This window comes from Narcine bancroftii, chromosome 6 (genome assembly GCF_036971445.1).
Source record: "Narcine bancroftii isolate sNarBan1 chromosome 6, sNarBan1.hap1, whole genome shotgun sequence".
Lineage (NCBI taxonomy): Eukaryota > Metazoa > Chordata > Chondrichthyes > Torpediniformes > Narcinidae > Narcine > Narcine bancroftii.
Window position 1 is genome coordinate 194,016,526 of NC_091474.1, and position 24,756 is coordinate 194,041,281.

Genomic DNA, 24,756 nt, shown 5'->3' on the forward strand with positions numbered 1-24,756 from the left:
CAATGATTTTTTTTCCCCTCATGAAGTATCTGATCAGCTGCCCAAATAAGAATTTTGGTGCACACTTACATTGTATAATGTAAATGGCAATGAATTCATCATTACCAGAATGAACACATAACTAATAAAAGATGTGGTCTCACGGCAATTCGCCTACTGTCACAATCGCTCCACAACAGATGCAATATCACTGGCTCTCCACTCAGCTCTGGATCAACTTGACAACAGCAACACATATATCCAGCTCAGCCTTCAACACTATCATTCCCTCAATGCTGGTCAACAAGCTCCAAAACATGGGCCTCTGCACCCACTTCTGCAACTGGATCCTTGACTTCCCAATTGAAAGACCAGTCAGTACAAATTGGAAAAGTTTCCTCCTCAATGACAATCAACACAGGTGCACTTTAAGAATGCTTAGTCTACTGCTCCACTCACTCCATACCCATGCCTGTATGGCTAGACACAATTCAAATGTCATCTAAAAATTTCCCACGATCATGGAAAATATACAGATTATGAAAAGGTAATTCTGTCTATTTTAAAGAGAATATAGGTGGATAAATCTCTGGGACCTGACAAGATATTCCCTAGGACCTTGAGGGACATTAGTGTAGAAATAGCTGGGGCTCTGATAGAAATATTTAAAATGTAATTAGCCACAGGGGAGGTGCCGGAAGATTAGAGGGCAACTCGTATTCCACTGTTTAAAATAGGCTCTAAAAGTAAACTGGGTAATTTTAATCCTGTGATTCTGATGTTGGTGGTAGGTGAATTAATGGAGAGTGTTCTTAGGGATGGAATTTACAATTATTTGGATTAGGAGTAGTCAACATGGTTTTATGTGTGGTATATTATGTTTACCAAATCTTACTGAATTTTTTGAGGAGGTTACAAAGAAGGTTGACGAAGGGAAGGCTATGGATATTGTCTATATGGACTTTAGTAAGGCTTTTGACAAAGTTATGTGTAAGAGGTTAATTAGGAAGGTTCAATTAGGTATTAATTTTGAGGTAGTGAAATGGATTCAACAATGGTTGGATGGAAGATGCCAGAGGGTAGTGGTGGAAGATTGTTTGTCAACTTGGGAGTCCAGTAGCTAGTGGAATCCTCAAGGATCAGTATTGGGTTCATTGCTGTTTGTCATATATATTAATGATTTGGATGATAGGGTGGTAAATTGGATTAATAAGTATGCAGATGGTACTAAGATTGGTGGTGATGTGGACAGCAAGGAAGGTTTCCAAAGCTTGCAGTGGGATATAAGCCAGTTAGAAGAGTAGGCCAAAAGATGCAGATGGAGTTTAATACTGATAAGTGTGAGGTGCTACATTTTGGTAGGAATAATCAACAAATTGTTGGCCTTCATAAATCAGAGTACTGAGTACAAGAGTTGGGATGCCATGTTGAAGTTGTATAAGGCATTGGTAAGGCCAAATTTGGAATATTGTGTGCAGTTTTGGTCGCCGAATTGTAGGAAGGATATCAACAGAGAATGCAGAGATTTACAAGAATGTTGCCTGGGTTTCAGGGTTTGACCTACAGAAAAAGGTTAAAAGATTACGTCTTTACTCCCTAGAGTGTAGAAGATTGAGGAGTGATTTGACAGAAGTATTTAAAATTATGAGGGGGACAGATAGGGTAGATGTGGAAAGGTTTTTTCCATTGAGAGTAGGGGAGATTCAAACAAGAGGACATGGATGGAAATTGAAGGGGGAAAAGTATAGGGGAAACAGGAGGGGGAAATTTCTTCACTCCGATGGTGGTGGGAGTGTGGAATGAACTTCCGCACAAAGTGATAGATTCGAGCTCGATTTTAATATTTAAGGAAAAGTTGGATAAGTATATGGACAAGAGAGGTATGGAAGGTTATGGGGTGGGTGCAGGTCATTGGGACTAGGTGTTCAGCATGGACTAGAAGGGCCGAACTGGCTTGTTTCAATGCTGTAATTGTTATAAGGTTTATATGGAGCCTGAAGACAAGCACACAGCAGCACAAATACAGCTTTTTCCACTCTGCCATCATATTTTTGAATGGACAATGAACCACAGTCACTACCTCACTTTCTCCTATTTTTGAAATGTAACAGAGCAATACTGTGTTTGCACTGTGAATGCTTCCGCAAAACAACAAATTTTGCGATATGTTCATGACAATAAATTCTAATTCCTGATTCTTACCATTTAGGGACTTTCCTTCCTAGTTTTAAAGACCATACATTTGGGGGTAACAGGTATACCCTGTTTTATGAATACTTGCTTTTCAAAAATTTGCTTTTACAACGAAACCCGCGTTCGCTTTAGCGAAAGGATTTGAATGGGTTTTTGTTTTTATGAAAATAGCCTTCAATAGTAGTGAATAAGTCTTCACTTTATGCCATTTTGGTTTTTGAAAATTTTCATGGGAACATTCTAGTTTTGTAAAACAGGCTATACCTGTCTTGATATTTTGAGGATTTGTTTTAATGTCTACCCTCAATTTGATGGTAATAGGTTCAGTACTTTTATGTGGTAAATTATTTTTTTTCTTTTTTTTTTGTAATTATTGCAGCTCTACAGCTAATAACTTTGTAATGTTTTAACCTAGGCAATAAATCTTGGACCTTTTTGAAATTGTTTGATGTCAAATGTGGTGGATGACTTTCCAACTAATGATATTCTTGTTTTATTAAAATGTGTGTATTCCATTGCCAGCTTTATATCCACTGACAGTGCAGGACAGAGACTACCAAAAACTGGAAAAAGGGGATAGCAACATATCTGTTTTGAGAAGGGATCTGATCAATGCTTACTGAGCAACACAAATTTAAAACAGACCTTACTATACATACACATGGGCACTAAGTTACGTAAATAAATATAAAAGTAAACAAACAAGACATCACAGTAATGCAATAAATAAAATTAAAATATATCACAAAAACTTGATTCTGTTCAGCACTTCAGATGTACAAATAAGGTAACTAAAATTATGTCTTCACATTGAATCTAAGGACAATCATTTCCTGCTTCCCAGAGTGATTTGAGATAGGAAACATAGCATAGTTATTTAAAAGCATGGTGCTTTAGGCATAATCTGGCAAATCAACAGCTAAATTAAAATCTGTCTAGTACTCTATTTGTTAGCAACAATAATCCATATGTTTATATAATTGGATATGGAGTATATTTTAAACTATAATTTTCTTTTTAAGTTTTCAAGTGACTATATTCATGAGAATTATTAATGGTTACTGCAACAGTGTAAAGAGCCACCACATGATTAAGGAAAGTTAACCCACATCAGAATCAAGCACCGACTAATTCAAAATAATAAATTCATTATTCCCTGAGTATACCACTCTTTGTATCCTGCATGCATCATATATCAGCAACAGGATTACTCAAACTGCAAGGCTCCCAGTACAAACAAAAATAAAAATCTCTTTAGTGTTACAATTGAAGCATGAAAATAATTTTCCATCAACCACCTTTACAATCAAACATCATTTCTGTACTGCACAGTAATGAACTAAAAAAAAGTTTAATACCTCCCAAGATTTCCCCAAGAACCATTCACCAACCAACATAAATAACAAAGCAATTGGCATTTAGTTCCTACTGTTTCTTAAGGATTGCCTGAGAGGACAATTGTGCTTCATTCCTATTATCAATAAAAGGTCAATTTCATTGAGTGGTCAAACACCAAATTGCACATTTCCATCACTTCAGCAGCACCAAACTAGTAGACAACAATTCACAAGCTTTAAGCACATTCTGTTTGACATTGGCAGAGTATCCAAAAATATACAAATTGCACAGGCAACATTTTTAAAATTTACACTGTAAAAACATTGATTCACAATTTAAATAACATAGAACAATTAAAAATGTATAATTTGGGTAGGAAAGATCCTGGGGAAAAATATTCTACATAAAACAATTGGCCAATATTGTGCTTGGCAGTGCCTATTTTTTGTTTAAGACTTAAAAAATAACCTGGTATTGCATATCAAACAACAGATCGATGTTCACCACAAACGTAAATGGCACTTGGACGAACACGTCTTCTGGTGCGTCCAGGCAGCTGAGGCAAGAACTTAAAGGTTTTTGGCATCAGCTCCAAGCAAGCATCCCGGAATTTCTTAATCCTCCAATAGTAAATTAATGGGTTAAGTGCAGATTTGAGGTAGCTTAACCAAAGAAACCATGTGCTTATTTCAAAGAAGTTAACTTTATGGTAAAAGCTTTTATTGAAAGTAGAAACAAGGCTGTATGTGGTGAATGGTGCTGAACAGAAAGTGAAAACAATAAAAAGAATTAGGATGGTGGTGAAGGCACGAGTTTTGAAGCTCATGTCAATGCTCAGCTGGCATGGTTTCTGCAGGCTCATGAGCCCAAGCTTACTTGCTTGGCCCAGACAAATGCCATCTGAGTGACTATGAATCCGAATGGCATTGTGCCGAACTGTATTGAGGATACCCAGAAAAGAGTATAGCATCAGCATGAATGGGATGAAAAAAAACATAATTATCATTAACAGAACATATACCCGATAGCCGGGGTCCGTGGAGTACCCAAAAACACACTGCGGAGCTCGAGCTGGTACTGGCAGATCTGGACTACCAACTGCAAGAGGGAAAGCCATACAAAATGCCATTCCCCAAGAGATGGCAATAAGCAGCTTGGCACGATAGGGGTTCAGTTTATCTTGACGTTGAACAATAATGAGAAATCGATCAATACTAATTATAAGCAAAATAACTACTCCCTCTATTACAAAAAGCCAGAAGAACATGGCAGACACTCTGCAAAAGATATCTCCAAACATCCAGTTAGCGGTATTCATGGTGATCAGGGCAAAAGGCATATTTATTATTGCAAGCATCATGTCTGCAAAGGCTAAACTTGCTAGGAGGATATTGATGGCTGATCGCATAGCTGCCTTCTGATAGACCATGAGACAGACAATAAGGTTCCCAAAGAAAGAAATTAAAGCTATTACCACCATAACTGCAGAAAGGAAGACCTGCAGAGGAAGGCCTATTCCCACGTAGGTTGACTGAGAAGGGATGGCTGTGCTATTTTCCACCGTGTTCCCTTCTGATGCTTTGTAAGTGGTTGATCCTTCAGTAACAGAAACTTCCATCTCACTGTGAATTACAGGATGCACAGTTGAGTTGAAAAAGGCATGTTCATAAGTGATAATCGTGCTATTTGATGATCCTGCATGTGCAGTCAAAAGTGGAGAATAAACCATGATTCTCCCATCAATTAATCACTGACTAAACAGTACGAAGATCCAGCTGGATCATCAGATCAAATACTAATAGCGATGTTTACATGCTGGCTGAAATAGTCGATTCTTCGAGAAGCAACGTGGTTACCCTCAGGTGTTGACTGAATTATTACGGCATCCCACAGTTTCACAATCTGTGGGAAAAAAAAATCGTGCATTGACTTTGTGAAAAATATTACTGTTTCATTCTTTCTTACAACACTCCTGGCAAACTCACACTTCCAAGTATGGTTAAATTCAAAGCAGATCATAAAAACCTTGAACCAAAATATATCTTTTATTTTGTCAGAACTGCCATCCGATACCACAGTAGGAATAATGACACCACATCTTTGCAAATAAAGATAACAGAAATATTATGGGTCAACAAAATACTTGCAACCTGCTGTAGCGAGTTTTGCTCGATGGAAGTCAGTTATGCAGAAATATCAATACACAGAATTGACAAAAGAATTTGAAATGCTAGAAATAAACAGAAACATTAACCACATTTAACATATTTTGATTCATTTTCTTAGAATTGGGAATAAAGGGTAGAAAATTGAAGACTGCATTCAAGAAAAATTGTCTACCGACAAGAGATGGTCAAAAATTTTGCCCATGTTGGATACTCAATTTTACATCACTGATACATAGTGAAGTGATATGTTTCTATAGAAAGCTATCAGAGTCAAATTTCAAAATAGTTCAAAGACCAAAACAAAGATCACTAAGTGTTTGTGGACCAGTATATTAAAGTGACCAATAACTCATAATAAATACAGTACTGGCAAAATGCTGTTAATTGTCTCTTCACAAACAACTTGTCTCTTAGTGACTAGTTTATAGTATTATCTGGTGTGGAGTGAGAGAAATTGCAGCTCCCAGTAACATGTTTAGATATTCAGATCCCAAACAATGAGTAAAAATTTCTGGCAGGTCGGCCAGAAGTACATACTTATATTTGGCTGATTTCACGCATTTATTGTGAATTCCCCTTTTCCACTCTGATTAGGGTCCAAGTACAAATTGTTGTTCACTTCTAAACCATGAAGAATTTATCTCAAAATCAACCCTTGATCTGGGTGTCCTAGCATCCTATTTGCAAAAAGGCTGATATGGAGGACAGCAAATAATTGGAAAAGCTAACAGAATTATATAATGGGTACAATACACAAAGATTTTATTAGACACGTCATTGGTGAGACCATATCTGCAGCATATCTAAATGCTTGTAGTGGTGGTGAGCATCTAACTTAGACAGAGCTAACAGCTGGGCATTTGAGAGCAGTGTGACAAAGTGGATGCATGTGAATTAAGAGGAAGGAAAATAGGCTAAATAAACACAGAGTGAGGGAGCCGAGGATGAAGCAGTTAGAAAAAAGGGTTAAGTATTCTGGAAACTCAGGAAGAGAGTGTCGACAAGTTTGTCTATCCATGTTCATGGTGAATGGGTGGCCATAGCATGTCTATGCATATGCGCCTGTGCACTCACATAGGTGAACGAGTGTGCACACATACTCGTTTACATTGGTGCAGCAGAGTCTGGGCTCCAAATATCTTGGGTTTTCATGCAAATACATTGTTTTGTCATGAGCATGTGGCAGCTGGTGTGGAATGGCTACCCCACGTTAAAAATGATGAACAGACAGGTTCTACTCTTCAGTGAGGGAACATCATCCTCTATACTGAATGGCTCAAATTGGCTATATGTCAATCAGTGTCAACTTTAAGCTGGCAGATCCAAAATAGTACAGCATACATCTTACCACAGAATGCTATCAATAATGGATCAAAAAAAATTGATCAACCACTGCTTATAGATCTCACTTTGCAAATATCATGCATCAAGAAAAAACAAGGTGAGAGACAAAACTCACTATAATTCATTAGTGTTAACAATACCCAACAAACAAGATAGATTGTAATGAAATTGTGTTCAACAGTTGGAATAGCAGAGATGTAAATGATCTTGCTGCTCGCAGCTGAAAATTGAGATTTTAAACGTCAAATAGAAATGGAATCTTTAAAAAATATACAATATAATGGTCTATTTTGTGTTAAGTAGTGACAGAATAAGTGATCATTTAAAAATCTATTTTTTTCCTTACTCATTAGTCTCCCATTATTTCACAAATGGTTTTGTACCACAGAGCATTGATCAATCCTCTACAGCAGCTCAGATAATCTGCTCTTCACTATATTAAATGTAATCTTTATTAAGCACATATTTCACTTACCACAAAATATGATCCAAAAATGACTTAAGTTAATCTCATTACTTTTTAAACAGTCTTTCAGACTTCCCTTTTCATGGCTGAGAGCAACTTTGCTCTGTGTCTTCAGATCTTTTATATCTTCTGAGTGTGGCACAATCGCACAGCTATTAGAACTGCTGCCGCACAGCTTCAGCAGCCTTTATTCATTCTTGACCTCCAGTGCTGTCTGGGTGGAGTTTGCATGTCATCACTGTGACCCTATATTGCAGCAATCAGAATTGTACACAATATTCCAAGTGTAGTGTAAACAATGTTATGTACAACTGCAATATGGCATCTCAGCTCCTCTCTTAGAGAGATCCAGGCTTGCACACTCCAGCTCTTTCTATTTTACTAGAATGGATCTTGGTTTTTGTTGTGACTGTGGTTTAGGGGCTAATGTTCTGTGTGCCCTTTCTATTTCCATTCCTTCCTGTAATTCTGGCATTCCTAGGACTCTGGGGATCCATTCTTTTATAAATTCTTTCATATTTTTGCCTTCTTCATCTTCCTTAAGGCCCACTAACTTTCATAACATACCCAGCCCATCCCTTCAAGCATTATACACTGAGTACATTTTTCTTCATGTCTGAATTTGATACTTTTGAATTCAAGTTACTGAATTGATAAATTAAGTCAAAATTCAAATGACTGAATACAAAAGTAAAGTTTTTTCTGGATACCCTGCAGTTTTTTTAAAATTTGTCTGAAATTTAAGTAATTAAAATTCTGTTTTAGAAACAAATGTCAACTGATTTTAAAAAAATCATATTTACAATTATTTTCTGAAAATAAACAGTAATTTGATTTTCAGCATTACCAATGCCGTATCAATTTTATTCTTACCTTCGTCATCCATCTCCCAATGATCTTTGCATCTCACTTAGTTGTAATGCTTATAAGGAAGCAACCACTGTTGTGCCTGAAAAAAAGCAAAGGGTTCAGCAAAAACAATCTAAAGTATAGGGAACATGAAAATGATGATTTAGACAAGATGAAAATTAACATACAATTAAAAAAACCCTGGTATCTGGCACCTATGAGGATTGGCGATTCCAGATAAATTAATTTTCTGGTTGCTTGACGTTGTGTGATTAGCGAATTAATGGAGAGATGCATCAATTTAAAATTTTCATAATTTTTACATTTATTTTCTGGGGGTTTTTTTTTGTTGGTTGCTTGAGGCTGACTGTGCTTGAATTCTGGATTACAGGGGTTTTAGTGTACATGAAGAAAATTCTAAAAGAGAAATTTAATTATAAATTTAAAACAAACGATGAATAAAACTGGCTATACAGAAAAAAGATCTCAAAGGAATGTAGCATTAAGTTGCTAAAGCACGTTTGCACCATTCCTTAACTGTTGCATAAGGCACTTTCAGGTGGCCAATTGCCCCGCTTGTAAAGCTGCATATTTTGGCAATATGTGGCTGTTGGGAGGCCACGTGAATGTGCAGGAGGCACTTGCAAGGTGAACTTTGTAACCCTCCTCCGAGAGCCTCCCCAGCTGTCTGAATGCTGCCACCTAAAAGTGGCTGCATTTGGGATGAGTCAGCTAGCGAGCACCTGACAGCTCCTCTCCCAGCTGCCCCTTCCCCTGGCGCAGGACATCGGGACAGGAGCAGCTGCCTGGGCTGTCAGCGCGGGAACTGCGGGGCTGGAGTGGCCGGCGGGGGAGAGCGGGGGCTGGAGCGGCCGGCGGGGGAGAGCGGGGGCTGGAGCGGCCGGCGGGGGAGAGCGGGGGCTGGAGCGAGAGCGGGGGCTGGAGCGGCCGGCGGGGGAGAGCGGGGGCTGGAGCGGCCGGCGGGGGAGAGCGGGGGCTGGAGCGGCCGGCGGGGGAGAGCGGGGGCTGGAGCGGCCGGCGGGGGAGAGCGGGGGCTGGAGCGGCCGGCGGGGGAGAGCGGGGGCTGGAGCGGCCGGCGGGGGAGAGCGGGGGCTGGAGCGGCCGGCGGGGGAGAGCGGGGGCTGGAGCGGCCGGCGGGGGAGAGCGGGGGCTGGAGCGGCCGGCGGGGGAGAGCGGGGGCTGGAGCGGCCGGCGGGGGAGAGCGGGGGCTGGAGCGGCCGGCGGGGGAGAGCGGGGGCTGGAGCGGCCGGCGGGGGAGAGCGGGGGCTGGAGCGGCCGGCGGGGGAGAGCGGGGGCTGGAGCGGCCGGCGGGGGAGAGCGGGGGCTGGAGCGGCCGGCGGGGGAGAGCGGGGGCTGGAGCGGCCGGCGGGGGAGAGCGGGGGCTGGAGCGGCCGGCGGGGGAGAGCGGGGGCTGGAGCGGCCGGCGGGGGAGAACGGGGGCTGGAGCGGCCGGCGGGGGAGAACGGGGGCTGGCCAAAACAATGCCGGTCGGTACCCAACTCAAGCACCATTACTGACTTTCCGGCCGCTCCAGCCCCCGTTCTCCCCTGCCAGAGCTCCAGACCCTGCTCTCCCCTGCCGGTGCTCCAGCCTCCTCCCCTGCCAGCCGCTCCAGCCCCGTGAGTGGGGAGAGAGCGGGACAGCGGTATCATTGTGGGAACGTCCCATGCGGGATGTCCCCATGCTGACAGCCTGTGCCGGCCGCCTGACAGTGTCGGGACTGAATTTATGAGTGGGGAAAGAGTGGGGCAGTGGGATCAGTGTGGGTGCGCCTGGCGCGGGATGTCCCTGCGCTGATAGCCTGCGCTGGCTGTCCCAGTTGACAGCCAGCAATCCTGAATTGACACCCCAAGGGACAGGAGCCGGATTGCGCTCAGATGCGCATCACGCCACAGCTGTCCTTTCAGGTGGCCAATGCTGCCACCTGAACTGCAATTTAAAGGGACGCTTCGGCTTCTTCAGGCGCATTCTTAGCTGAGAATGCACCTGAAAAAGCCTTTAGTTTTCTGAAAAAAAATCTGTTGCATTAAGACTAAACATGCAGCCTTATTCGAAAAGTATAACCATGAATAATTTATGACCATTTTTCTTTCCACCTCCTTAATTCTTACCTGCACTCATATTGCACTTACTTAGCACCTTATTAGATTTGGTTATTCTCAGTGCTTTACAATGAATGAGTCAAACATGAAACATGATATTCAGTTTGTCACAAGAGGGTCTCACAATTTGAATAAATTAGTTAATTAATTCTGCTCTATTTCATCTGACAGGGTTGGGAATCTGAATCTTAGTGCTGAGATTAAGGTAGAAAGAAATCAAGGTGTAATGGTAGGCAAAGTTAAAATTGGAAATAAGTCCAAATTGATAGGCAGCAAACAAGACAAAAAAAGACAAAGGAAAAGACCAGATAATTTGGTGAACAATGGAACTACAGAGAAATCAGATACTGGTCGAAGGGTAATTGTGCTTGTATGCAGAGTATTAGGAATAAGGTAGATGACCTAGTTGTGCAGATTCAGATGGTAAGGTATGACATTGTGGCCATCACCGAAACATGGCTGAATGAGAAATCTGATTGGGAACTGAATGTACAGGGTTACACCTTGTATAGGAAAGATAGGCAGGTAGGTAGAGGGGGTGGCCTGGCCTTGATGGTAAACAATGCTATTAAATCACTTGAAAGAAGGGACATGGGGACAGAAATTGTGGAATCTTTATGGGTTGAAATAAGAAATGGCAAAGGTAAAAAGAATTTACTAGCTGTAATATACAGGCCCACAAACACCAGCCGGGAAGTGGACTGTGAACTGCAGCTGGAAATAGAAAAAGCATGTCAGAAGGAGAATGTCAAGATAATTATGGGAGATTTTAATATGAAAGGGGATTGGGAATGTCAGGAAAGTACAGGATCTCAGGATTATAGAATGCCTAAAGGATGGCTTTTTGGAACAGTTAGTCGATCAGCCCACCAGAGGATCACCAGTTTTGGATTGGGTGACGTGTAATGAACCTGAGGTGATTAGGGATTTAAAGGTTTTGAAGCCCTCAGGAAGTAGTGATCATAACATAATAGAGTTCATCTTCCAATTTGAAAGGGAAAAAATGATATCAGGTGATCAATTTTTCAATGGATCAAAGGGAATTACAGTGGTATGAGAGGGGATCTGACCCAAGTTGATTGGAAAAAGAAAGCTACATTGTGGGATGGGGGGGAGGGAATGGCAGATTAGAATTGGTTGATATTTCTACAAGAAAAATAAAGCACAGAATAGGTATATTCCAAGGAAAATTATAAATGGTAAAATAACGCAGATGTGGCTAACAAGAGAGGTTAAAGCTAAAACAAAAGCAAAAGGGAGAGCATATAAGGTAGCAAAAATTACTGGAAAAGCAGAGGACTTGGAAAATTTTAAAAACTTACAGAGACAAAGAAAGTCATCAGGAAAAAAAGATGAATTATGAAAGGAAATTGGCAAATAACATACAAAAGAATACTAAGAGTTACTTCAAATACATAAAAAGTAAAAGAGAGACAAGGGTAGATATAGGGCTGATTGAAAATGAAGCTGCAGAAATTATAATGGGTAACAAAGTGATGGCAGAGGAATTAAATGGATATTTTGTGCCAGTCTTCACTGTGGAGGACAGTAACAATATACCTGATATTCAAAGGTCTCCAGGAATAGAATTAAATACAGTCAACTTAGGAAGGTGAATGGTCTAAAATTAGATAAGTCTCCAAGAATGGATGAAGTGCACCCACCCACTCGTTCTGAAGGAGGTGGCCTTGGAGATTGTAGAGGCATTGGAATTGATTTTCCAGAAATCAATAGACTCAGGCATGGCTCCCGAGGATTAGAAGGTTGGAAATGTAGTTCTGCTGTTTAAGAAAAAATGAAATTATAGGCCTATTAGTCTGACTTCTGTAGTTGGAAGATATTGGAATTGATCCTCAAGGAAGAGGTTATAGAATACTTTGAGGTGCATGGCATGATAGGTCCAAGCCAGCTTGGGTTCAAGATCCTGCCTGATGAATCTAATGCAATTTTTTGAAGAAATCTCAAGTAGGGTGGACAAGAGAGAGGCTGTGAATGTAGTGTATTTAGATTTTTTTAAAAAGGCCTTCAATAAGATGCTGCATAAGAGGCTGCTTAATAAGATGAGAGCACATAGAATTATAGGAAAGATATTAGACTAGGTAGAGCATAGGCTGATAGGCAGGAAGCAAAGGGTGAGAATAAAGGGATCCCATTTTAGTTGGTTGCCTTTTAATACTGGTGTTCCATAAGGGTCAGTGTTGGGGCCACTTCTTTTCAACAATGTATATTGATGATTTTCATGAAAGAACCCAACAATGAAGACGCTGTTGACATCCGGTACCGCACGGATGGCAGTCTCTTCAATCTGAGGCGCCTGCAAGCTCACACCAAGACACAAGAGAAACTTGTCCGTGAACTACTCTTTGCAGACGATGCCGCTTTAGTTGCCCATTCAGAGCCAGCTCTTCAGCGCTTGACGTCCTGCTTTGCGGAAACTGCCAAAATGTTTGGCCTGGAAGTCAGCCTGAAGAAAACTGAGGTCCTCCATCAGCCAGCTCCCCACCATGACTACCAGCCCCCCCACATCTCCATCGGGCACACAAAACTCAAAACGGTCAACCAGTTTACCTATCTCGGCTGCACCATTTCATCAGATGCAAGGATCGACAATGAGATAGACAACAGACTCGCCAAGGCAAATAGCGCCTTTGCAAGACTACACAAAAGAGTCTGGAAAAACAACCAACTGAAAAACCTCACAAAGATTAGCGTATACAGAGACATTTTCATACCCACACTCCTGTTCGGCTCCGAATCATGGGTCCTCTACCGGCATCACCTACGGCTCCTAGAACGCTTCCACCAGCGTTGTCTCCGCTCCATCCTCAACATCCATTGGAGCGCTTTCATCCCTAACGTCGAAGTACTCGAGATGGCAGAGGTCGACAGCATCGAGTCCACGCTGCTGAAGATCCAGCTGCGCTGGGTGGGTCACGTCTCCAGAATGGAGGACCATCGCCTTCCCAAGATCGTGTTATATGGCGAGCTCTCCACTGGCCACCGTGACAGAGGTGCACCAAAGAAAAGGTACAAGGACTGCCTAAAGAAATCTCTTGGTGCCTGCCACATTGACCACCGCCAGTGGGCTGATATCGCCTCAAACCGTGTATCTTGGCGCCTCACAGTTTGGCGGGCAGCAACCTCCTTTGAAGAAGACCGCAGAGCCCACCTCACTGACCAAAGGCAAAGGAGGAAAAACCCAACACCCAACCTCAACCAACCAATTTTCCCCTGCAACCGCTGCAACCGTGTCTGCCTGTCCCGCATCGGACTTGTCAGCCACAAACGAGCCTGCAGCTGACGTGGACTTTTACCCCCTCCATAAATCTTCGTCCGCGAAGCCAAGCCAAAGAAAGAAAATTGATGATTTAGATTGTGGATTACAGATGACACCAAGATAGGTGGTAGAGTATGAAGTGTAGAAGAAATCAAAAGCTTGCAGAGAGACAGACAACTATGGAGAATGGGCGAATGGCAGATGAGAAATAATGTTGAGAAATGCACGGTTGTGCATTTTGGTAGAGGAAATAAACAGTCCGATTATTATTTGGATGGGGAGAAAATTCATACCTCTGAAGTACAAAGGGACTTGGGGGTCCTCGTGCAGGATAACCTGAAAGTTGACTGCCAGGTTGGAATGGTGGTAAAGAAGGCAAATGCTATGTTGGCATTCGTTTCAAAGGGGATTGTGTATAAGAATAAAGATGTTGATGAGACTCCATGAGGCACTGGTGAAACCTCATTTGGAGTACTGTGTGCAGTTTTGGGCCCCATATCTTAGAAAGAACATAGCAAGGTTGAAGAGGGTACAGAGGAGGTTTACCAGAATGATTCCAGGAAAGAGAAGGCCAACAAATAAGGAATGCTTAGCGGCTCTTGGACTCTATTCATTAGAATATAGAAGAATGAGAGGGGATCTCTGAAATATTTTGAATAATGAATGGATTGTAGATTGGACAGAGTAGATGTAAATAAGATGTTTCCCCTGTTGGGTGAAACCAGGACAAGAGGGCACAATCTTAGAATTAAAAAGTACTAATGTATAACAGAAATAAGGAGAAATTTCTTTAGCCAAAGTAGTGGAATTCGTTGCCAGATGCAGCTGTGGAGTCAGGATCATTGGGGGAATTTAAAGGGGAAATTGATAGGTATCTAATTAGTCAGGGTATCATGGGATATGGGGACAAAGGCGGAACTTGGAACTAGATGTGAGAACAGTTTAGCTCAGGGAGGTTTTACAGAACAGGCTTGATAGGCCAAATGGCCTGCTCCAGTTCCTTTTATTTGTGATCTTGTGGTAAGCTTAGTTCAGAAAACAATATTATTTGGGACACTGATCCATTTCCTCCTCCTCCATGTTGAATAGTCAAATTCAATATCTCATTCAAAAGATGGTCCTCTACATCAGTTCATTTTAGTGAATGATCCCCAGAGACCCCAATTCCTATAAATGCCCAGATATCTATTGATCTGTATTTTAATGAACAAAACATATTAACCAAATACATAATGGGATTTATTGTCACATTCACATGATGCACCAACATCTTTTATTGCTGTAGCCAAACAACTACACAACTTGCACCAAGAACAGAAGTTTACATTAAATTACCACAATATGCAGAGACAGAAAAATCAATAATATAGAAGGACATGTTAATAAATATACATAGTTCCAGTCAGAACAAAAAATAGATCATCTGGTGTCCTGGTATTACCTGACAATTCAAAGTGGAGGAGGAGAAAAATGTATCAATGGCCCAAAGGGAGGTTGAAGAGCCTGATAACAGTTGAATAAAATCTGTTCTTGAACCTCAAGGTGACAGGCTTCAGGCTTTTGTACCTTCTGCCTGAAGGTAGCAGCGAGAAAAGACTGACCACCTCCTCTGACCTCTGCAATAGATATGCAATTGTTTTATGTTTCCAGAAAAGTTGAGTGAACCCAGGGGTTTTCATCAAGGATTTAAAGAAAGGTGAAATACGCAGAATAACCTAGAATGCTACATGCTTTTCCAACTTACTGGATACATTAACAGTTGGGCCTGCAAACTAAGTTATTCTACTTAAAATATGGCACTAAAAACTTTCTTTTTTTCAAACATGAGGAACAAATCAATGGTTTCTGTTGCCTTCAGGTTGATTACAAAAGAGGAACATCTTAATTTACTCAAATCATTTAAGGAATGAAGAATTTCAATGACCAGATTAGTGAACAGTGTGGTATTCTTCTCCTTAAAGCATAAAGAAAGTTTGAGAGGAGCTTTGATAGAAGGCTATTTGATCCCATAGGGTTCAAATAAAGCAAATGTGGAGAAGCTGTTCCCAAAAGCAGGTGATTTGACAAGCAAAGGAATAAAGATTTAAAATGAAAAGTGAGCTCAAGAAATGAGAGTAAAATTGAGGGTGGGGAGAATGCAGTCAATTCGGACTTTCAAACGATAACAGGATAGACTTATGAAGGGAACTAATTAACAAGGTTACAGGAGGATGAAGCTGATTATACATTTCTGCAAGGAGCTGACATGAAATTAATGTGCTAATTAATGTTCAGTGCTGAAACAATTCTATAATTTTTGGATTTTAAAAATCTAAATTTTTTTAGATTAAAAAATGCTTCGGTTTCAATGAGAAAATTCCACCCCTCCCTCCAATAAAATGATCCTACTACTGTTTACCAAAGACTTAATTTAAAAAGGATAATAAAAAAACATTATACAATGACAGCTTACTAAATGAAGTTTATGATAACAACATGAATGACTCAGGTTGTATTGCTTAAATAATGTTGCTAAATGGCTCATTTATTTAACAAGCTATTTTCAACTAATTAGTATTGTATAAACAACCTTTAAAAACCACGCTCAGGATTAGGAATTGGTAAACAAACTGCACCTGAGATCCTCATCCAGCACACTGTCTCACAGGAAGATGCTTCCAAATCAACACATCATTTTTGTGGGGGGAAAAAAAATCAAACTTGTGAAAGTCATTCATCAGATGGTAGCAACTAAGCCCTTTGAACTGAACATCCATGTACTGTAGTTGTGTTTTGCACCTTGATGACACAAAATATTTCAGAACTAAAATACCAAATGCTTAATTTTAAACCAATATTGAACATTTCCCATTCATCCTTTAAAAATATAAATGACTATAAACAAGATTCTTAGCCATCTTGAATAAAAAGTTATGAACCAAGATATTAAGCAGTAACTACCTACAATATACATTTGTAAAGCCCATATTTCCTCAATGGCTACCTTTATGAAAATGGGGCATTATTTGCATTTATGGTCTATTTCTAAATGTTTTGAACTGAGGTGGCAGGTCAGAACAAACCAAATTGGTGGGTCTGGATTCATTTACATGTCATACTGGAGAAGGCTGGTGAATTTCCTTCCCTGAAGGACATTAGTGAACTTGGAAGTTTCATGATTAGTGATTTCATGGTTGTCATCACTGGCTTTGGTTTTATTTCTTTTAGAATCACTGACTTATTTAATTTTCTTCACATTTAATTTCCCCATCAGCACTGGCAAGTCGTCGAGAGGTGAATGGTATAGAACTCTGGTTTTTCCACTCAGTTAACTTAATGATTATAAAAGTGTACAATTAAGGAGCATTAAAACACCAGCCTAAAAACTCCAGACAAGGCTGGAAATGTTCCAAAAGAGACTGTCAATTTAATTAAGAATGAAAACCTCAAATCCTCTGCTAAATATTGCAAATAACACAAGCAGCTAAATTCTGTTCTTCAAGCAGGATGCCAACAATTTGGACAGTGATTCTTGATCATATTTCACAATTTTAATTCTTTAGGAAAACAGAACCTATTTGTCAATTAATTGTATTATAGAGTCCAGTGAGACTGAATTTGAGAAAACTTAATTTCTAAATATAAGGAGCCTAGACCAAGATTTTGGAGACATAGTCAAATACTTCCACAGCAGTTGTGCAAGTTAAATGTAATGTATTCAATAAATTCTGCAGTAATAAACACAAGCAGTAATCCTACAATCAATAGTTCAGGTCAAAGCTTGGCACATTCATTCATGAAGTTTTAAAAAAAATGTATTTAATTGTTTTATTCATTTTTTTCCTGTAATGATGCAAACATTAATCAAATATCCATAGCCAATGACACAGAAAAAACCTTTATATTTTTCTCCCCATTCCCCCTCCCACTCCAAAGTAAGAATAATGATGGATATTTAAAAATCTGATGGAAGGAAGAGGACACAAGAACATTCCCAGCCTCAAAAACAACACAGCTGAAGAAACTCATTGGATTTGGAACACGTTTAGGCTTAAGTGGACAATCTACCTTTGCTCCATGCCTGCACATACCAGTTGGCAGGAGTATTCAGACATCTTAAATCTCTCTGTTCAGCAGGCTGAAATACCTACGTGCTTCAAGGTGGCCATTTTTATCCTGATACTGAAGAAGAATGTCATGACAGGCCAAAATGATTAATGCTCCATCAAACTTTTATAAGTGCACTGTGGAATGTAAACATCACAACCTGGTTTGGGAATTTGAATGTCCAGCAACACAGAATACTGCAGAAGGTAGCAAACATAGCCAGATTCATCAAGGGTTCTGATCTCCCATCCACTAAAAGCATCAAAGTGAGGGACTGCCTCACAAAGACAGCCAACATCATAAAGGACCCCCATCACCCTGGTCACAACCTCTTCTCATTGCTATGTTTGAGTAGAAGGTACAAAAGCCTGAAGACCAACACCTTTTGCTTTAAGAACAGTTTCTTTTTCCAAGAATTATCAGGTTCTTAAACCTCCCCTTGGTCCTTGTGGTGTTAGAACTCTGGCATCACAAAAGGACTGCCTACACTATTGCAAAGTCAGGAATTCCTCATTTCCTTAGTGTCCTTCGTATTTGCTCCCAAGATGTGATCTTCCAGCCCAGTTCATCTGAGATGTCCTCCTGCTCCAAAAAAATGTGGCTTCCCCTTTTCTACCATCAACTCAGCTCTTACCTGCATCTCCTCCATCTCCTGCTCATCTGCCCTGCCCCGTTTGTCCCGAGATGCAACAAAAGCAGGATTCACCTTGTCCTCCCCTACCACCCCACCAGTCTCCGCATCCAACATATTATCCTCTGCAATTTCCATTACCTACAATATGACCCCACCACCAGACACATCTTCCCCTCCATGACTCCCTCACCCACTCATCACTTCCCTCTAATTGCCGCAGGAAGTGCCACACCTTCCCCTATGGTAATCGGAAGTACCACACTTCTGCCCACATTTCCTCCCTTCACCACCATTCGGGGCCCCAAAATGTCTTTCCAAGTGAACCAACACTTCACATGATTCTGCGGGAGTCGTCAACTGCATCTGGTGCTCCCGTTGTGCCTTCGCTACATCGGAGAAACTGGATGCAAATTGAGAGATTGCTTCGCTGAGCACCTTCACTCTGTCCACATCAATGACTGAGATCTTCCAGAAGCCAACCATTTCAATTTTGTGCCCCACAACTGTGCTGACATGTCTGTCCCTGGACTCATGCACTGCCAAACCAAGGTCATTTGTAAATTGGAGGAGCAACACATAATATTCCACCTGGACACTCTCCAAGCAGATAGCATTAACATTGGCTGCTCTGGTTTCTGATAACCCACTCTCTGTTCTCCCTCTCTTCCTTATCCCTGTGATTGAGCCAAAGGCTCGATTCTTACCTGTTGTGGCAGTGGGCATCGGTGGTGCCCCAGATCTGTGGGTATGCCTTTTCCCACTGGCCACATGTGCCAAGGCTGGAACAGTTTAGGGAGCCAAAGGAACATGGTGGCGCATGCACAGTTGGCTCAGCCCCAGCGGCTTCAGCTGGGGCTGGCGTGCCCACCAGTGCACATGCACCATGGATTGAGTCAGCGCATGCGCACTTGAGCAAGGGCCAGTGTTTCCTTTAATAAGCATGCACAGGGGGTTTAGCACGCATTAAATATAGGTTCCCCAGCTTGCGTTGTCAATTGGTGATCAGAGGAGGGTGAGTTAGGCAGTGATAATTTCTGTCGATCGCTATACTACATTAAGTTACACGTCACGCTGCATGTTATGTTACATGGACTGTTACATAAAATGCTATAGGGATGTGTAACAGATTTATGTTAATCTTTAATTTATTATTAAACTATATTTCTCATATATAAAAATGTCTTAGTAAATTGTTAGGTTAAAATGTTGTATCTGTATTCTTAGTAATTACTTGTAGGTGGTTACAAGGGCATAAAGACAACACATTAGCATTTTAAACACAAATGGTTCTTTGAGACAGAAGCCAATTTGAGACAAAACTGGATGCTGATTGAAGTTAAAGTCAAAAAGATGAAAAAGATTTATGATGGTTCTTCAGATATTGGAAACAATAGATGTTATTTCAGAAGCCCCTGTATAAATGCACAGCCATTTTAATTTTGAGGAAAGCAGACTTCTCAGAGACATAGGTAGACTTGAATGCTTTTAGCACATTTTTGTCAAAAGACCTTACGAGCTTCAAAGACAGAAATAATATCATATACCATGGGATACTAGAAATGGGAGAAATATATTATTGAAATGAGAGACAAAGAGATCAGTTCAGTTTGGCGAGTACAAAAGTCAAAACCTGACGACACACAGGGGTTGAAACCTTGTGAAAGACAGGGTTGAGTTACAGTAACCACAACTGGTGCTATTGTGTGTGTTACTCCTGGGAAAAGGGGACTACAGAATCAGTCATTTTTGAAATAAAGAAGTCTATTTCACTGTCTCTTTGGAAAAGAGGACTGATTTCTACTGGGTCTAATTTGTATGGCTACTTTGTTTAGCCCTTGTCTGGGTTTCTGAATTCATCGTGGAATAAAATAGCCACATTTGCTGTCTCTTTGAGAAGAGGGCAGATTCTTTGTGTGAAAAGCAGAGTTGTGAGTAGAGGCCTATTCTTTCTGAACTGAGAATTTAAGATTGTGCACAGCGGGGTTAAATTTAAAATAGGTTGTTAATAGTGTAAGTAAAAACTATCATTTTGAATTTACCATTGCCTGGTGAATTTTCCATTACTGTTCCTGTGTTAGTGCTAACAAAGTCCCTTTAGTCCCAAACAAAATTTAAAAGGGTTGTTAGTTCGTAAGAGATGTTAGAACAGAAAGTTACGTTATGATTAATGGGCATTTACAGACGTTAGCCCTTTTGTGTTTGTTTAATAAAGATTGTTTGAGAAAATTCATCTGGGCTTTGTTACTGATTTATTCAAGAAATGTGTTGCAGACAAACACCTAACTTAGCCTCCAAGTGACTATATTTTATTAGAATGAAGTCGCTATATACTGTCTCCTTTCCTCCAGCTCTGATCCCCTTCCCTCTCCATTCAGAGAGCCATCTTCCCTCCCACTATATGCTGGTGTGCCCTCCCTCCCTTACCCACCTATTACCTCTTGCCTGTGGGACTGCGCTCCTCTCCCTGCTGCTCCCCCCAACCTCTTTGTTCTGGCACCTGCCTATATTTTGCTTATACCTCGATGAAGGGCTCAAGCCCGAAACATTAGTTATGTACCTTTAACTTTGCTATATAAAGAATAGTGTTTGACCTGCTGAGTGTTTTTATTATTACAAAGTCATTTTTCTCCCCCCCCAACAGATAACTATGAACATATCTATTAATCGATTGTTTGCATTTATTGTCATGTTTTAATCTAATCATGTAAACTATTGTTAGTTTCCCCCTCCACCCACAAAGAGCCTATTTGGCTGCAGCAATAAGAATTTTAGTGCAGTGCATTGCTATTGAATAACTGCCGGCTGGTACCTCTGACATCCACCATCATGAAATATTTTGTGAGGTTGATCATGGCACATGTTAACTCCAGCCTATCAATCACCTTCAATCCACTCCGCAGCAAGTTCATATGAGATGACATCTTCCTGACCCTACACTCATCCCTGAAACCTGGTCAGACTCCTATTTATCAACTACAACCCAGCCTTCAACACAATAATACCAAACAAACTCATCCACAGTTGCAGGACCTTGTCCTCAAGACCCCTCTTTGCAAGTAGATCCGCAATTTTCTACCTGCAAGTGACATTGATAAGTATTAGTGATAGAACCTCTTTTGTGAGCATCCTCAACTTCAGGCCCCCCACAAGACTGGGTACTCAGTCACACCTTGCACACAGATGATTGCATACTCAAACACCACTCCAAGTCAATCAATAAATTCAAGATTCACAATTCCTTTTATTGCTATGTAATAATACAAAAAATGTAATGCACATGATATACCTCAAATACTGAGTCCCTTCAGATACTAAGTGCCCACGGATTTGCCTTCAATGTTTCTGCAGCCTCTGTAACTACACAGACTCTTATTCAAACCATTGGCAACCTGAGACCCAGATCTGAACCTCTGAAACAGTCAGGAAGCCTTCAGTGACAGAGGTCCTACAGGAGCCCTTTCTTGTCCTCAGCACCCTCTCAAATCCCAGTTCTGATACCTGGTTCCCATGAGCAAGTCTCCAGAAGTCCGCAGCCTCTGCGGATCCTTCAGCTGCAGAGCCCCTCTCTGGTCCACTGCCTTGGTCACCATCTCAATGGGGCAGGGGTGGGGGTGTTCTCCTAGTTTCTGATCCCCTGCTACCTGGAGTCTGCAACCTCTTGTGGTACTTTGCCCAGCACAGCTGATGACATCTTGGCTACCGACCCCCATGTTTGTAGGATTAAAACAAAATACTGTTGGCTCCTCTACATGGGCCGCTGAAAACCTGTATGGAGCTGTCGGCATCAGGACCGGGGAGAAGGACCCTGCGGAGCGGTGCTGTGTCTCCGCTCCCCAGTCTGCGTCAGACTGCAAATGACATCGCAGCTGCAGGCAGGATTTCTAAAAACAAGTTGGATTTTAGAAGGGAGGTGGAGGGACTAATATCTTGATGCCAGAACAACATCCTCTCCTCAAATGTCAGCAAGACCCAGGTTAATGACTTGCATGAGAGGAGCTCACTCTCTGATCTGCATCAACTGTACTGAGGTAGAGGCAGAAGCCAGCTTTAGGTTCTAATGTCTCCAGTGATGTGCCTTGACCCACTCTCATCGATGAAATGACCAAGAAATCACACCAGCATCTGTGCGTCCTCAGATGCCTAAGGAAATTTCGACTGCATGATTAATGCAACACTATTACAACACTGTCAACCTGAGTCTGAATCTGCCACTGTCTGCAAGGTGTTTACGTCTCTCCTGTGGGTTTCCTCCAGGTGCTCCGGTTTTCTCCCATGTTTCAAAAATGTACAGGATCATAGGTTAATTGGTCCATGAGTGTGTCCTGGTTGTGCGGCCTCATGGTCTGGAAGGGCCTGTTACTATGATGCATCTCCAAATTAAAAATAAATATCTCACTTGCATCCTTTAACAACTTCTACAGGTGCACCACTGAAAGCATCCTATCATGGATGGTACAAGAAGTACTCAGCCTTAAACTACAAGAAACTGCAGAGGGTTGTGAAACCAATCAGATCATCATGCAAACCATCACCCCACCCCAGCAACTCCACCTTTAATTCCTGCTGCTTGGAAAAGCAGCCAACATTTTAAAAGATTTATCCCATTCTAGCCAGACTTTTTTCACCTCCTCCTGTCAGGAAGAAGATTCACTCGCGACCTGTTTGACGTCTTGAACGATCATCAAAAAGGTAAAATGATGCTACCTTTGCTAAGTACCAACTAACCTCTCTCTATAACTGCACTTCTGTACTACATCTAACTTGTCATACTATGTCTTCTTTGGCTTGGCTTCGCGGACGAAGATTTATGGAGGGGGTAAAAAGTCCACGTCAGCTGCAGGCTCGTTTGTGGCTGACAAATCCGATGCGGGACAGGCAGACACAATTGCAGCGGTTGCAGGGGAAAATTGGTTGGTTGGGGTTGGGTGTTGGGTTTTTCCTCCTTTGCCTTTTGTCAGTGAGGTGGGCTCTGCGGTCTTCTTCAAAGGAGGTTGCTGCCCGCCAAACTGTGAGGCGCCAAGATGCACGGTTTGAGGCGATATCAGCCCACTGGCGGTGGTCAATGTGGCAGGCACCAAGAGATTTCTTTAGGCAGTCCTTGTACCTTTTCTTTGGTGCACCTCTGTCACGGTGGCCAGTGGAGAGCTCGCCATATAACACGATTTTGGGAAGGCGATGGTCCTCCATTCTGGAGACGTGACCCATCCAGCGCAGCTGGATCTTCAGCAGCGTGGACTCGATGCTGTCGACCTCTGCCATCTCGAGTACTTCGACGTTAGGGATGTAAGCGCTCCAATGGATGTTGAGGATGGAGCGGAGACAACGCTGGTGGAAGCGTTCTAGGAGCCGTAGGTGGTGCCGGTAGAGGACCCATGATTCGGAGCCGAACAGGAGTGTGGGTATGACAACGGCTCTGTATACGCTTATCTTTGTGAGGTTTTTCAGTTGGTTGTTTTTCCAGACTCTTTTGTGTAGTCTTCCAAAGGCGCTATTTGCCTTGGCGAGTCTGTTGTCTATCTCATTGTCGATCCTTGCATCTGATGAAATGGTGCAGCCAAGATAGGTAAACTGGTTGACCGTTTTGAGTTTTGTGTGCCCGATGGAGATGTGGGGGGGGCTGGTAATCATGGTGGGGAGCTGGCTGATGGAGGACCTCAGTTTTCTTCAGGCTGACTTCCAGGCCAAACATTTTGGCAGTTTCCGCAAAGCAGGACGTCAAGCGCTGAAGAGCTGGCTCTGAACGGGCAACTAAAGCGGCATCGTCTGCAAAGAGTAGTTCACGGACAAGTTTCTCTTGTGTCTTGGTGTGAGCTTGCAGGCGCCTCAGATTGAAGAGACTGCCAACCGTGCGGTACCGGATGTAAACAGCGTCTTCATTGTTGGGGTCTTTCATGGCTTGGTTCAGCATCATGCTGAAGAAGATTGAAAAGAGGGTTGGTGCGAGAACACAGCCTTGCTTCACGCCATTGTTAATGGAGAAGGGTTCAGAGAGCTCATTGCTGTATCTGACCCGACCTTGTTGGTTTTCGTGCAGTTGGATAATCATGTTGAGGAACTTTGGGGGACATCCGATGCGCTCTAGTATTTGCCAAAGCCCTTTCCTGCTCACGGTGTCGAAGGCTTTGGTGAGGTCAACAAAGGTGATGTAGAGTCCTTTGTTTTGTTCTCTGCACTTTTCTTGGAGCTGTCTGAGGGCAAAGACCATGTCAGTAGTTCCTCTGTTTGCGCGAAAGCCGCACTGTGATTCTGGGAGAATATTCTCGGCGACACTAGGTATTATTCTATTTAGTAGAATCCTA

At 41.8% G+C, this 24,756-nt stretch overlaps 1 protein-coding gene across 4 annotated transcripts in view; it reads right to left on the bottom strand.

Annotated features, from left to right (window-relative positions):
- Nucleotides 1-2,942: 2,942 nt before the first annotated feature.
- Nucleotides 2,943-24,756, bottom strand: part of gpr63 (G protein-coupled receptor 63) — a 72,727-nt gene continuing 50,913 nt past the window's right edge. Inside the window, exons 1-3 of one of the 4 annotated variants that reach the window (XM_069888303.1) lie at nt 17,984-18,070; nt 8,362-8,437; nt 2,943-5,412 (exon numbers count right to left, since the gene is read on the bottom strand). In XM_069888303.1, the coding sequence (XP_069744404.1) occupies nt 3,992-5,239 (1,248 nt within the window). In that variant the 5' untranslated portion in view covers nt 5,240-5,412; nt 8,362-8,437; nt 17,984-18,070 and the 3' untranslated portion in view covers nt 2,943-3,991. Of the gene's footprint in view, nt 5,413-8,361; nt 8,438-17,784; nt 17,840-17,867; nt 18,071-24,756 lie in introns of those variants that run through there. The other 3 variants (XM_069888301.1, XM_069888304.1, XM_069888302.1) reach the window with 3 other exon arrangements.